We start from the raw sequence: 14830 nt of genomic DNA, 5'->3' as shown, positions 1-14830 counted from the left end.
AATTACCATTTTTTCCACTAAATTGTTGTTTTGACTCCCAGTTTTTAATTTTTACAAGGGAGAAAATGAATGAAAATAAACCAAAAGAAAAAGTGCACTATGTGAAGAATGTCACAACAGATATGCGGTGGGGAAGAGGTATTCAACTGACCTCAATATGCCAGTATAATTCAAAAGGGACTTTTTTTATCCACTTGGGAAGGTGGTTGCTAGAAAAACCTAAGTAACTTTTCACATCCACTTTTTTGAAATAAGTGGAATTGTATACCCCCTCAACCACAGCCTGTTGAGGCATTTCCTAACATTCCTGACATTTGACCATTCTTGAACATATATAGGTGTTTCCCACAAAATTAGACTATAGTTAAAGGGTTCATTTATTTTAGTTCATCAATACAAAAAGTGAAACTCAAACTGACCTGCTATTATGATTCTCCAGGTCATTATGGGTTCATAGACACCAAACATATTTAGGTTCTTTTTTATTAAAGTGGTGGAGAAAAAATCCAAACTTTGGTTAAAAAAAAATGGTGCCATTTTCTAAGACTTGTAGCGTCTCCATTTTTTGCGATTTGGGGCTAGGTGAGGGCTTATTTTTTGCATGCTGAGCTTATGCTTTTATTGATACCATTTTGGTGTAGATAAAATCTTTTGATCGCCCGTTATTGCATTTTATTGTAATGTAGCAGCAACCAAAATAACGTAATTCTGGCATTTTGAATTTTTTTCTCATTACGCCATTTACCAATTGAGTTCTTTTTTTACATTGGTAGATCAGGTGATTCTGAGTGCGGCAATACCAAATATGTATTTGTTTGATTTTTTTATTGTTTTATTTTGAATGGGGCAAGAGGGGGTGATTTTTTTTATTTTTTTAGAATCCTTTTTTTTTACTTTTTACATGCTTCAATAGTCTTCATGGGAGACTAGAAGCTGCAGTTGCCTGATTGGTTCTGCTACATACAGTTGATGACCAGTTCGCCTGTGTGTAGCAGAAATGCTCACTTGCAATCCAGCATTGACAACCATAGAGGTATGCTGGAGTCCTCTGGTTGTCATGCCGACCCATTGGTAACCCGTGATCACATGACGAGGTCACCAATGGGAAGGATTTTTGGCAATCTTCCCGGAAGCGCAAGTTAAATGCCGCTTTCCAGGATTGACAGCAGCATTGAACAGGTTAAAAGCTGCGGGTGGATCACTATTCCACCCGCTGCTGTTAGAGGAACATGTCAGTTCAAACAGCTGATATGTGCCGGTAAAGATGTGAGCTCAGCACCAGAGCCCACATCAAAAGGAGGGATTCTGATGTGTGCTTACTATTACGCAAAACGTCGGAAAGGGATTAAAGCCTTTATGCAATTAATTATCAGCCAATCACATCAGTGCCTGTCTCTTTAAAGCACTGAGCATGGTATACATTTTGTGTATACCTGATGAAGGGGACAGATGGTCCCTGAAATGCGTTGTTTGTTAAATAAATTGACTGTTCTTATCTGACCTGGATCTCCAAAGCTGACCTTTCATCATTTTTCACAGGAAGAAAATGAATGGTACAATTTGTTGTGCAATGTCTCCTGAGTACGCCAATACGCAGTGATCATATTGACACCACAAGTGTGTCACACAAATTTATAACTTTGGGCAATGAAGTAAAAATAATTACATTTTTACCACAAAAAAGTTATCTCCAAATTTTACATTTTCACATGGGGAAATTGGTAAAATTGCATGAACATTTTTCACCCAATTTCTGCTGAGTGTTGCTGTACAATACTGATTATTCACACTGCGAGACTCGAAAAGGAAGGAGCATATTTGCCTTTTGAGGAACAAATTATCGTAGAATAGTTTGCAGATTTTATATATACAGTTCTTTAGAGCCAGAAAATCAGAATCCCCTCTATAGTGACCCCATTTTGGAGATTACACCACTCTCGGAATTTATCTACTGGCCTGGTGACACTTTTGATTCCATGTTTTCCAGAAACAAGCAGCAGTGAATGTTGCAAGTGAAAATTGCAAATTTGTGATTGTATTGCCCTATATGTTGTACTGCATAAATTAAGCGCTCTCTTATTCCTATAGAAATGCCAAATACAGTATGTACATTTGAAATTTGGAGCGCAGAATTTGCTATATTTCTTTTGAAGGGGTGAGGAGCCATAGCGCTTTTCCAGAGCCATTGCATTTCCAGTAATGTGGAAGCCGCTTATATTTCCATTGACAGACGATGGACCTGGGTGGGGACATGCTTTTCTGTGGATTAAGCTAAGGCTTTTATTGGGAACATTTTACATAATACTATAGATCACATTCATCCTACACTAAACGCTGAGCACTTACATCAGGGTTTCCATCTAAATCTCTGAATGGCGTGATTCAGAATAAACATTCACTATATTGAGGCAGCAGAATTACTTTGTAGTCTGGCTGGTCTCTATTCAGCTGTGTCCTTATTTTCAGAGGTGCATAAAACTGCGTCCGACTGTGCTCTTATGCACGCTTAAAAAAATGGAAGCCATAGGATTTGGGGCCATACAGTGTCCACAGTGTCTCCATGTGCCTCATTATAAGCAATCTTCTCCCGGGGGTTCCATCTGAATCACATATTTAGGAGATTTACACAGAAACCCAGGTATTAGCACTCAGTGCAGAGCACAGGATAAATGTGAGCTTAGCCTTAGTGCGATCTTCGGGAGGCAGAATGAACAAATCAACAGCAGGTCAAGAATTGTTTCTACTTATTTTTCACACCGCTTTTTGTTTGGTATAAGTCATTAGATTACTTAAGATTTATAAATGACAAATATATTTCTGGAAAACTTTGTGAAGTAATAAAAGAACAAAATATGAAATCTTGAGATCTATATATATATATATATATATATATATATATATATATATATATATATATATATATATATATATATAGTGCTTATTCAGATGAATAGGTTGTGCAGAGTCCTCCAGAAGTGCTTTTTGTGGCAGCTATCTGATCAGATTTTGGTAAATAATGGTGCAACCTTTATTGTTTTTCAACTTATATTTTTTTTGGTTGGTGCCTGTTCACACTAGCTTGGACGTGCTGGTCTTGTTCTCTATTTGTATTAAGTCTTCTTGGACATGTGCACTTCCACTCTTAATAGCCACAGGTGATTTTAAGAAGTTAGCTGGTCCACTCCTGACCCATAAATTGTAGGCATTTTTTTCCCAGGAGAGGTGACAAAACAGGACAGGGACCCAATTATGAAGGACGCCTTGGCATGGCAATTGGGCTCACATACATTGGACAATTTATGCGTGAAGTACCTTCTTTTTAATAGTAATTTTTGCAGATAAATATTTCATGTGTACATTATATAACACTTTTTTCCTATTTTCAATGGCAGTAATGCATTTTCAATGTTCTAGAGTAATCAGTCTTGGTAAATAATGGTGCAACCTTTATCGTTTTTCAGCTATCTGATCTCTTCATACATCCTAATACTGAAAATAAGAAAAAAAGTAAAAATAAAATAATAATAATAATAATAATTATACAATCAAAATCAAAAATAAAAATGAGACACTGAACTGGCCAATGGCAAATAATTTATTTTTATATTTTAGGACAGAGTCTTAACCCACTTATGGTACAAAAATTTGAGAACTATATGAATATAATATTTGTTAACAATGAATATTCTACATGTGAACAACTAAATGTGCTAACAAGATAAAAATCGGTTTAGTTAAAAAAATATATTCATAATTACCATTATGCCATTGTGTATAAAGCCCCTTCTGTATCGTGCAGGTTTTAGATGAGGATATTCTTCAGTGCTTGTCATTCTGATGCCCCATACCTTCTTCCAAGCTTCATATAGTTGCACATGTACTGGATAGACACCTGAGTGGTGTGGAGCCACTGCATAACCCATGTTTGTTGGAATACCATGGTCCTAAAACAAAAGGAAGATTTTGATTTAGATTTCTTTACTTCTAAAAGCAACACAACAATTGTCACTTCAAAATTAATGGGAGTCATTACTGTTCAAAGATATCAGCCAGTTTCCTACTCCACACTGATGAGGGGCAAATACCCAGAAACAGCTGTCTGTGGATGGATACCATGTTTTGGCATAGGTGGTTTTCCTTTATTGGATGCTGCCCTTCCCGTGGTTGTTCCTTCCCGGTGAAAGACCTGGCTATTCATTGCTTGTGTTGAGAAACACGTGATGGTGTCTCCGCGGCTTTTCTACATGCAAAGTTATCAGCGTCACAGATTTGACAACATAAAAGTTCATGTTATATCTAGAGATAAGCGAACGTGCATGATGTTTCTCAAGTATCTGGATGCTAGGATGTGCTTGGCACTCCGCCACTCATGTTTGGTGCCTGTAATGCCGTACCCATCTTGGTAGTGGCATTATTGTGACTGGCTGGCCATATTTCCTCATCAGAGGTTATAAAAGGACTGGCAACATCGTGATCGACTCACTAATGCCTTTGCACGGCTAAGGGACACTTCTGATTGGACAGAGAAAGCAGTTATTCAGACTAAATAATTAATTAATCAGAGTCCTCTAGTGTTGATACTGGTGCTGATGCTGAACCATCATACTAACAGTCCTTCCAAGAGCTAATCTTGTGTTTTGCTATTTGTATCTGATACATTCTGCATTTAGCCTAGGGACAGTTGTAGGAGCAAGGAGTTTGGAAGAATGCAGAGTCTAGGCAGGGCTTAGGGCGTTGTATCTGTGGCCAAATATATAGCTGTTTCACGTGAACACATTCTTTTTTTGTGGAAGAAATAATTAACTGTGTTGTCATCCATAGCATATTACGTGCTTTGTGCTATTTTACTGTGGTATATAACACTCCAAGAAGGTTAAAAAAAATGTCTGCATTCAATTATTTAGAATTGAGAGTCCTCAGTGGTTGATACCTTTTAATGGTTACCTGAAAAGAGTCTATGCCTGATGAAGAGGCCTGAGTAGTCTCGAAAGCTTGCAATTTGTTACCATCTTTTCAGTTAGCCATTAAAAGGTATCAACCACTGAGGACTCTCAATTCTAAATATTTTTCTATCTACCGGCTAACACGGTACCAAGATATATATCTTTCCTGTATTCAATTAATCATCCATAAAGTATTATGTCCTATCTGTTACATTTCTGTGGTATGTAACACTGCAAAAAGAATTGATAAACTCTTCTGGATTCAATTAGTCATCCATAAAGTATTACGTGACTTTTGTTAAATTTCGGTGGGATATAATGCTCCAAAAAATAGCTGCAATTTGATTAAGGTAAGCTGGCGAATGAGACAGTTCATATTCTTACAACTAGGATATCCACTTGGTACTATCAGTAGGTGTTCTAGTTAGCCAGGGAACACGAACTGGAGAAACAGCAGCCTGACTTGTGGAAAGAAACCAGAGACCATCCATAAGCTTATCCGTGCCAATGTCTTGAGTCCATTCCAGGGCTCCGTCCGGCAACAGTCGAGACTGAGTTTAAAAAAAAACAGCTGTTTCCTGGCATGGATGGAGGGGTCTATTCCTGAGAACTTTCATGCATGCTCGTGAACTGTGTAACACTAGGTATTGACCAAAATTCCTTTTTGCTGAGGAAACACTCTTGCATCTCTTCTAGCAGTGCACATTCACACAAGCCCTGTTGGATGCCCTGGAAAATGACCTCAGAATCTCTGTTCCCAGGAGCATTCTAAAGCACACTTCGGTGCTTTATGGAGTATTCTTGGGGAAATTATTATACAGGTTATTAAGGAGGCCTGGCACCTTATCAACTGTGTTAGGCTATGTGCTCACATTGCTTATTTGCTTGCAGAAATTTCTGCAAGGCTTCTGCATCTCTTGGCAGAAAAATGCAGCTGAAAATACGCACGTTTTTAATGCATTTTTGATGCATTTTTTCATGCATTTTTGTAAATCCACAGAGCTATAGAGCTAAGTAAAGATAAATTATTAAAAAAAGAATTGCGATGTCACTTCCTTGTTTAACCTTTTCAGCCAGATACCCCCATTAATATTAAATAAAGACACACACATAGTCACCAGCCTTTGTAGGAGCATTAACATAATTAACAAACACATGCCGTAACAAAGCAGCAACTGTCAGAAATCTGCGTGAAATACAATATCTGTTTATTTTTCAATAAATTAAAAAAAAATTGCATGGGTAATTTTCATAACCAGCAGAGGGAAAACCGGCAGCTGAGAGCTGATGTTAATATTCTGGGAAGGAGCCAATAGCCATAAAGGTTTCCAGACTATTAATATCAGCTCACAGCTCTTATCTTAGCCTTTACTGGTTAGTTTACAGGGGAACCCCATAAAAAATTGACATGGGGCCCTCCTATAAAATCTAACCAGCACAAGCTAGGCAGGCAGCTGAGGGCTGATAAAGTGAGTATGTATTGTGTATGTGAATATGTATGTAATTATGTAAATGTTTTGATTTTTTACAATTGAACACAGGCACCGGATGATGAGACTATTCTCCCATCATCGGCTCATGCTGTCTCTGTCAGCCGGATGGGATTAGTAGTCCCATCAGATGACTCCTGGGTACACATGTTGCATGGGTACACAGACACAGACACACACAGACACACCAGACACACACAGACACACACAGATACACGCACAGACACACACACATATTCTCCACCCACACACACACAGAGACACACATATTCTGCTCCCACACACAGATACACACGCACGTATTCTTCACCCACACACACAGACAAAAACACATTTTCTCCACCCACACACTCTTCCTCCTTCTGACATAATTTCCTTGGACAATTTGCAGCATTTTTTTTGCAGCAAATCTGCAGCAAATACACAGCAAACACGCAAATCTTTTTATACCTGCATTTTTGCTGCAGATTTGACTGACTCAATTGAAGTCAATAAGTCAAAAAGGCTGCAGAAACGCAAAAAGAATTAACATGCTGCAGAAAATAAAATGCTGCAAATACAGATAGAAATTTACTGATCATGTTTACAGCACTTCAGGATTGTCATTGCCTTACCTTGCATAAATATTCCATTGCATTTTTGGATGATTTACGCACGTAAAAAAAGCATCAAAAATGCCTTGTGTGCAGATAGCCTTAGGCTGGTTTCATACTTGCATTTAGGAGGCTGTGGATGGCTCTGTACATCCTCCTTTCTTCCTCCCTGAAACTCCACCTACTTCTGCATGCGTCCTGCATTTCCCTGCATACCTATCTTTAACATTGGGTACACAGGGACATGCGTTGTATGCGGATGCGTCCGCATGCGACGATTTGACATGTGTGGCGATCACACGGAAGTGCAAAGATTTGTGTTTCCGTGCGGTTGCCACACACGTCACATCACCGCATACGGATGCATCCACATACAATGCATGTCCCTGAAAACCCAATGATAAAGATAGTTATGCAGGGAAACGCAGGATGCATGCAGAAGTAGGCAGAGCATAGGTGGAGCTTCAGGGAGGAAGAAAGGAGGAAGTACGCAGCCATCTGCAGCACTCCTGAACGCAAGTATGAAACCAGCCTTAAGGATGCTTTGTAGAGAGCTAGAACATGCCTGGTCATAAACTGGGAGAAGATGTCCATCCTGGACTGCCGCAGGCTGTTCCACAGCCTGCTCAGAGACTATGACTTAATAGATGGCCCGGATGTCAATGAAGAAGAGGACTAATGCTTCTCTAATTTCCATGATCACCTAAATGTTTACAATGTGTATTTTCTTCCTCCCTCTTCACCTGCTTCCTCATCAAATGTGAGCAGCAAGTGTTTCAGTTTCCTTTATGTTCTGCTGCTGTCATCTGGTGGTATTGAGAAGTCTTGGCCAATCCAGGCCCTGTTCATTTTGAGAACAGTATTTTCAGTTGACAGACAGATGTGACGAATACTAGTTGTAATGCCCAAGATGGCACTAAAATCTCACAGAATCCGCTTAACCCCTTTCTGACATCAGACATAATAGTCCGTCCATGTGCCCTGAGCATATTTGACAAGGGATGGCACGGTCGATCATTGCCGGGTGTTAGTTGATTCTGACAGCTGACACCTGGCACTAAGTGCCAAGAGAGGTGATGTAATATTTTGTGCTAAAAACATATTTGTTGTAAACATTTGATTTTTTTTATTTTTATGGCTCAACGTTATAAACTTCTGTGAAGCACCTGAGGTTTTATTGTGCTCACCACACACCTTGATAAGATCCTGATTGGTTTAGTTTCCAAAATGCTGTCATTTGTGTGGGATTTTCACTGTTTAGGTACATCAGAGGCTCTCCAAATGGGACATGACTCCGCCAATTGTTCCAGCAAAGTCTGCATTCAAAAAGTTAAATTGCGCTCCTTCCCTTCCGCGTTCCCAAACTGTGTTTTTCTCCCTCATATGGTGTATCGGCATGCTCAGGAGAAATTGCTCAACTAATTTTGGGATACATTTTTTTCCTGTAATCCTTGTCAAAATGAAAAAATTGGATCTGAAGTAAATTTGTGATAAAAAAGTTAAATGTTGATTGTTTCCTTCCACATTCCAAAATTTCCTGTGAAGCACTTGAAGGGTTAATAAACTTCATGAATGTGGTTTTGAGCACCTTGATAGGTGCAGTTTTTAGAATGGTGTCATTTTTGTGTATCTTCTATCATATAGACCCCTCTAAATGACTTCAAATATGATTTGGTCCTTAACCCCTTCACCCCCAAGGGTGGTTTGCACGTTAATGACCGGGCCAATTTTTACAATTCTGACCACTGTCCCTTTATGAGGTTATAACTCTGGAACGCTTCAACGGATCTTGGCGGTTCTGACACTGTTTTCTCGTGACATATTGTACTTCATGATAGTGGTAAAATTTCTTTGATATTACCTGCGTTTATTTGCAAAAAAAATGGAAAATTTTGAAAATTTTGCAATTTTCCAACTTTGAATTTTTATGCCCTTAAATCAAAGAGATATGTCACACAAAATACTTAATAAGTAACATTTCCCACATGTCTACTTTACATCAGCACAATTTTGGAACCAACATTTTTTTTTGTTAGGGAGTTATAAGGGTTAAAAGTTGACCAGCAATTTCTCATTTTTACAACACCATTTATTTTTAGGGACCACATCTCATTTGAAGTCATTTTGAGGGGTCTATATGATAGAAAATACCCAAGTGTGACACCATTCTAAAAACTGCACCCCTCAAGGTGCTCAAAACCATATTCAAGAAGTTTATTAACACTTCTGGTGCTTCACAGGAATTTTTGGAATGTTTAAATAAAAATGAACATTTAACTTTTTTTCACAAAAAATTTACTTCAGCTCCAATTTGTTTTATTTTACCAAGGGTAACAGGAGAAAATGGACCCCAAAATTTGTTGTACAATTTGTCCTGAGTACGCCGATACCCCATATGTGGGGGTAAACCACTGTTTGTGCGCATGACCGAGCTCGGAAGCGAAGGAGCGCCATTTGACTTTTCAATGCAAAATTGACTGGAATTGAGATGGGACGCCATGTTGCGTTTGGGGAGCCCCTGATGTGCCTAAACATTGAAACCCCCCACAAGTGACACCATTTTGGAAAGTAGACCCCCTAAGGAACTTATCTAGAGGTGTGGTGAGCACTTTGACCCACCAAGTGCTTCACAGAAGTTTATAATGCAGAACTGTAAAAATAAAAAATCACATTTTTTCACAAAAATTATTTTTCGCCCCCAATTTTTTATTTTCCCAAGGGTAAGAGAAGAAATTGGACCCCAAAAGTTGTTGTAGAATTCGTCCTGAGTACGCTGATACCCCATATGTGGGGGTAAACCACTGTTTGGGCGCATGGGAGAGCTCGGAAGGGAAGTAGCACCGTTTGACTTTTCAATGCAAAATTGACAGGAATTGAGATGGGACGCCATGTTGCGTTTGGAGAGCCACTGATGTGCCTAAACATTGAAACCCCCCACAAGTGACACCATTTTGTAAAGTAGACCCCATAAGGAACTTATCTAGATGTGTTTTGAGCGCTTTGACCCACCAAGGGCTTCACAGAAGTTAATAATGCAGAGCCGTAAAAATAAAACAAAAATTTTTTCCCACAAAAATTATTTTTTTAGCCCCCAGTTTTGTATTTTCCCGAGGGTAGCAGGAGAAATTGGACCCCAAAATTTGTTGTCCAAGTTGTCCTGAGTGCGATGATACACCATATGTGGGGAGTACCACTGTTTGGGCGCATGGGAGGGCTCGGAAAGGAAGGAGTGCCATTTGGAATGCAGGCTTAGATGGAATGGTCTGCAGGCGTCACATTGCGTTTGCAGAGCCCCTAATGTACCTAAACAGTAGAAACCCCCCACAAGTGACACCATGTTGGAAAGTAGACCCCCTAAGGAACTTATCTAGATGTGTGGTGAGCGCTTTGACCCACCAAGGGCTTCACAGAAGTTTATAATGCAGAGCCGTAAAAATAAAACTAAAATTTTTTCCCACAAAAATTATTTTTCAGCCCCCAGTTTTGTATTTTCTCGAGGGTAACAGGAGAAATTGGACCCCAAAAGTTGTTGTCCAATTTGTCCTGAGTGCGCTGATACCCCATATGTGGGGGGGAACCACCATTTGGACGCATGGAAGGGCTCGGAAGTGAAGGAGCGCCATTTGGAATGCAGACTTAGATGGAATGGTCTGCAGGCGTCACATTGCGTTTGCAGAGCCCCTAATGTACCTAAACAGTAGAAACCCCCCACAAGTGACACCATGTTGGAAAGTAGACCCCCTAAGGAACTTATCTAGATGTGTGGTGAGCGCTTTGACCCACCAAGGGCTTCACAGAAGTTTATAATGCAGAGCCGTAAAAACAAAACTAAAATTTTTTCCCACAATAATTATTTTTCAGCCCCCAGTTTTGTATTTTCCCGAGGGTAACAGGAGAAATTGGACCCCAAAAGTTGTTGTCCAATTTGTCCTGAGTGCGCTGATACCCCATATGTGGGGGGAACCACCGTTTGGATGCATGGGAGGGCTCGGAAGGGAAGGAGCGCCATTTGGAATGCAGACTTAGATGGAATGGTCTGCAGGCATCACATTGCGTTTGCAGAGCCCCTAATGTACCTAAACAGTAGAAGCCCCGCACAAATGACCCCATTTTGGAAACTAGACCCCCCAAGGAACTTATCTAGATGTGTTGTAAGAACTTTTAACCCCCAAGTGTTTCACTACAGTTTATAACGCAGAGCCGTGAAAATAAAAAATATTTTTTTTTCCCACAAAAATTATTTTTTAGCCCCCAGTTTTGTATTTTCCCAGGGGTAACAGGAGAAATTGGACCCCAAAGGTTGTTGTCCTATTTGTCCCGAGTACGCTACTACCCCATATGTTGGGGTAAACCCCTGTTTGGGCACACGGGAAAGCTCGGAAGGGAAGGAGCACTGTTTTACTTTTTCAACGCAGAATTGGCTGGAATTGAGATCGGACGCCATGTCGCGTTTGGAGAGCCCCTGATGTGCCGAAACAGTGGAAACCCCCCAATTATAACTGAAACCCTAATCCAAACACACCCCTAACCCTAATCCCAACAGTAACCCTAACCACACCTCTAACCCTGACACACCCCTAACCCTAATCCCAACCCTATTCCCAACCGTAAATGTAATCTAAACCCTAACTTTAGCCCCAACCCTAACCCTAACTTTAGCCCCAACCCTAACTGTAGCCTTAACCCTAGCTCCAACCCTAGCCCTAATGGGAAAATGGAAATAAATACATTTTTTTTTTCCCTAACTAAGGGGGTGATGAAGGGGGGTTTGATTTACTTTTATAGCGAGTTTTTTAGCGGATTTTTATGATTGGCAGCCGTCACACACTGAAAGACGCTTTTCATTGCAAAAAATATTTTTTGCGTTACCACATTTTGAGAGCTATAAATTTTCCATGTTTTGGTCCACAGAGTCATGTGAGGTCTTGTTTTTTGCGGGACGAGTTGACGTTTTTATTGGTAACATTTTCGGACATGTGACAGTTTTTGATCGCTTTTTATTCCGATTTTTGTGAGGCAGAATGACCAAAAACCAGCTATTCATGAATTTCTTTTGGGGGAGGCGTTTATACCGTTCCGCGTTTGGTAAAATTGATAAGCAGTTTTATTCTTCGGGTCAGTACGATTACAGTGATACCTCATTTATATTATTTTTTTATGTTTTGGCGCTTTTATATGATAAAAACTATTTAATGGAAAAAATAATTATTTTTGCATCGCTTTATTCTCAGGACTATAACTTTTTTATTTTTTTGCTGATCATGCTGTATGGCGGTTCGTTTTTTGCGGGACAAGATGACGTTTTCAGCGGTACAATGGTTATTTATATCTGTCTTTTTGATCGCGTGTTATTCCACTTTTTGTTCGGCGGTATGATAATAAAGCGTTGTTTTTTTGCCTCGTTTTTTTTTTTTTTTCTTACGGTGTTTACTGAAGGGGTTAACTAGTGGGCCAGTTTTATAGGTCGGGTCGTTACGGACGCGGCGATACTAAATACGTGTACTTTTATTGTTTTTTTTATTTTATTTAGATAAAGAAATGTATTTATGGGAATAATATATATATTTTTTTTTCATTATTTTGGAATATATTTTTTTTTTTTTTACACATTTTGAAATTTTTTTTTTAACTTTTTTACTTTGCCCCAGGGGGGGACAATACAGATCGGTGATCTGCCAGTTTGCATAGCACTCTGACAGATCACCGATCTGAGAGAAGTGCAGGCTGCTTCACAGTGCCTGCTCTGAGCAGGCTTCTGTGAAGCCACCTCCCTCCCTGCAGGACCCGGATCCGCGGCCATCTTGGATCCGGGTCTGGAGCAGGCAGGGAGGGAGGTAAGACCCTCGCAGCAACGCGATCACATCGCGTTGCTGCGGGGGGCTCAGGGAAGCCCGCAGGGAGCCCCCTCCCTGCGCGATGCTTCCCTGCACCGCCGGCACATCGCGATCATGTTTGATCGCAGTGTGCCGGGGGTTAATGTGCCGGGAGCGGTCCGTGACCGCTCCTGGCACATAGTGCCGGATGTCAGCTGCGATAGGCAGCTGACACCCGGCCGCGATCGGCCGCGCTCCCCCCGTGAGCGCCGCCGATCGCGCTGGACGTACTATCCCGTCCGTGGTCATGGGGGCCCACCCCACCTCGACGGGATAGTACGTCCGATGTCAGGAAGGGGTTAAAATATGGTTTTGTAAATTTTGTTGTAAAAATGAGAAATCAATTTTAAACTTTTAACCCTTACAACTTCCTAACAAAAAAAATAGTTCCAAAACTTTGCTGATGTAAAATAGACGTGAGAAATGTTATGTTACTTATTAAGTATTTTGTGTGACATATCTCTGTGACTTAAGGATATCAAAATTCAAAGTTTGAAATTTGCTAAATTTTCACCAAATTTCATTATTTTTCACAAATAAGCGCAAGTCATTTCAAATAAATTTTACCACTATCATGAAGTACAATATGTCAGGAAAACAGGAAAAAAAATTTCTGAATCACCAAGATCAATTGAAGCATTCAATATTTATTACTTCATATAGATACAGTAGTCAAAATAGTAAAAATTATCCTGGTCATTATCGTGCAAACCACAGGGGATAAAGGGGTTAAGCAGGGAGGAAGCAACCCACTGCAGTCTGCAAGCCTCAGATTTGCCTCAACTCAACTGTGTAAAATATAAAATTAAAGATGCATTCATACAATGGGTAAAAAGCCCAAATGCACCTCTTTGTGAATAAATGGGCATAGGACTTGTGGTGTTCTTTCTCTAGGATGTGTTGGAGAAGTTTCCCCCACATCGTTCACAAATTTTCATTTGCAAAGGTCTCCAAGGAAATTACAAATATGTTTTGAAACCCTTGCTTCTATCTATTTGAAGCCTCGGGACTACCTGATGCCCTGAGTCGGCACAACTTGAAATGTTGCCCACGTTAACTGGAGCAAAATCGGAGTGGAAAGCTTTAAGATACTTGTTGTGCCAGTTGTAAGCGAATAGTGGCCTCAAATCTGGGACTCCTTTTTGTTGGCAACAGAAGCCCTACTCCTTCTCAATGTAAATGTTTTCTGAAGCCCTACTCTACATGTTTTCCATTTTGGGTTGGAGTGCTTACTTCTTATTTTTGGAAACCCTTGCACATAGCGCACAACCTTTAACAGTCTAGGAGTCTCACTCCTTCCATATGGGGAAACAATATTTGAGGCTATCCTCTAAGTATAATCCAGTGTTAATTGCAATCTCTCTGTGGTGACAACGCATTTAATCTGAAATATCCAGACATATTATTTCAGTAGGCCAAGGGACACGAGTTAAGGTACCTTCACACGAAACGACGCTGCAGCGATAGCGACAACGATGCCGATCGCTGCAGCGTCGCTGTTTGATCGCTGGAGAGCTGTCACACAGACTGCTCTCCAGCGACCAACGATGCCGAGGTCCCCGGGTAACCAGGGTAAACATCGGGTTACTAAGCGCAGGGCCGCACTTAGTAACCCGATGTTTACCCTGGTTACCAGCGTAAAATGTAAAAAAAACAAACAGTACATACTTACATTCGCGTCCCCCGGCGTCCGCTTCCTGCACTGACTGACTGAGCGCCGGCAGTAGCAGGGCACAGCGGTGACGTCACTGCTGTGCTGTGCTTTCACTTTCACTTTGCGGCGCTCAGTCAGTGTGGGAAGCAGACGGCGGGGGATGCGAATGTAAGTATGTACTGTTTGGTTTTTTTACATTTTACACTGGTAACCAGGGTAAACATCGGGTTACTAAGCGCGGCCCTGCGCTTAGTAACCCGATGTTTACCCTGGTTAC

At 40.5% G+C, this 14830-nt stretch overlaps 1 protein-coding gene across 2 annotated transcripts in view; it reads right to left on the bottom strand.

Moving 5' to 3' along the window:
- LOC143775873 (bifunctional heparan sulfate N-deacetylase/N-sulfotransferase 4-like) overlaps positions 1-14830 on the bottom strand; it is a 1078686-nt gene that overhangs the window by 620599 nt on the left and 443257 nt on the right. For both annotated transcript variants that reach the window (XR_013215729.1, XM_077264588.1), the window contains exon 5: positions 3759-3944. Coding sequence is in view for 1 of the 2 variants with exons in the window: in XM_077264588.1 (XP_077120703.1) it covers positions 3759-3944 (186 nt within the window). In the remaining variant the exon portion in view is untranslated. The remainder of the gene's footprint in view (positions 1-3758; positions 3945-14830) is intronic.

This window comes from Ranitomeya variabilis, chromosome 1 (genome assembly GCF_051348905.1).
Source record: "Ranitomeya variabilis isolate aRanVar5 chromosome 1, aRanVar5.hap1, whole genome shotgun sequence".
In the NCBI taxonomy this organism is placed as follows: Eukaryota; Metazoa; Chordata; class Amphibia; order Anura; family Dendrobatidae; genus Ranitomeya; species Ranitomeya variabilis.
The sequence above is the reverse complement of the archived record's forward strand: the minus strand, read 5'-3'. Positions and strand labels throughout refer to the sequence as shown.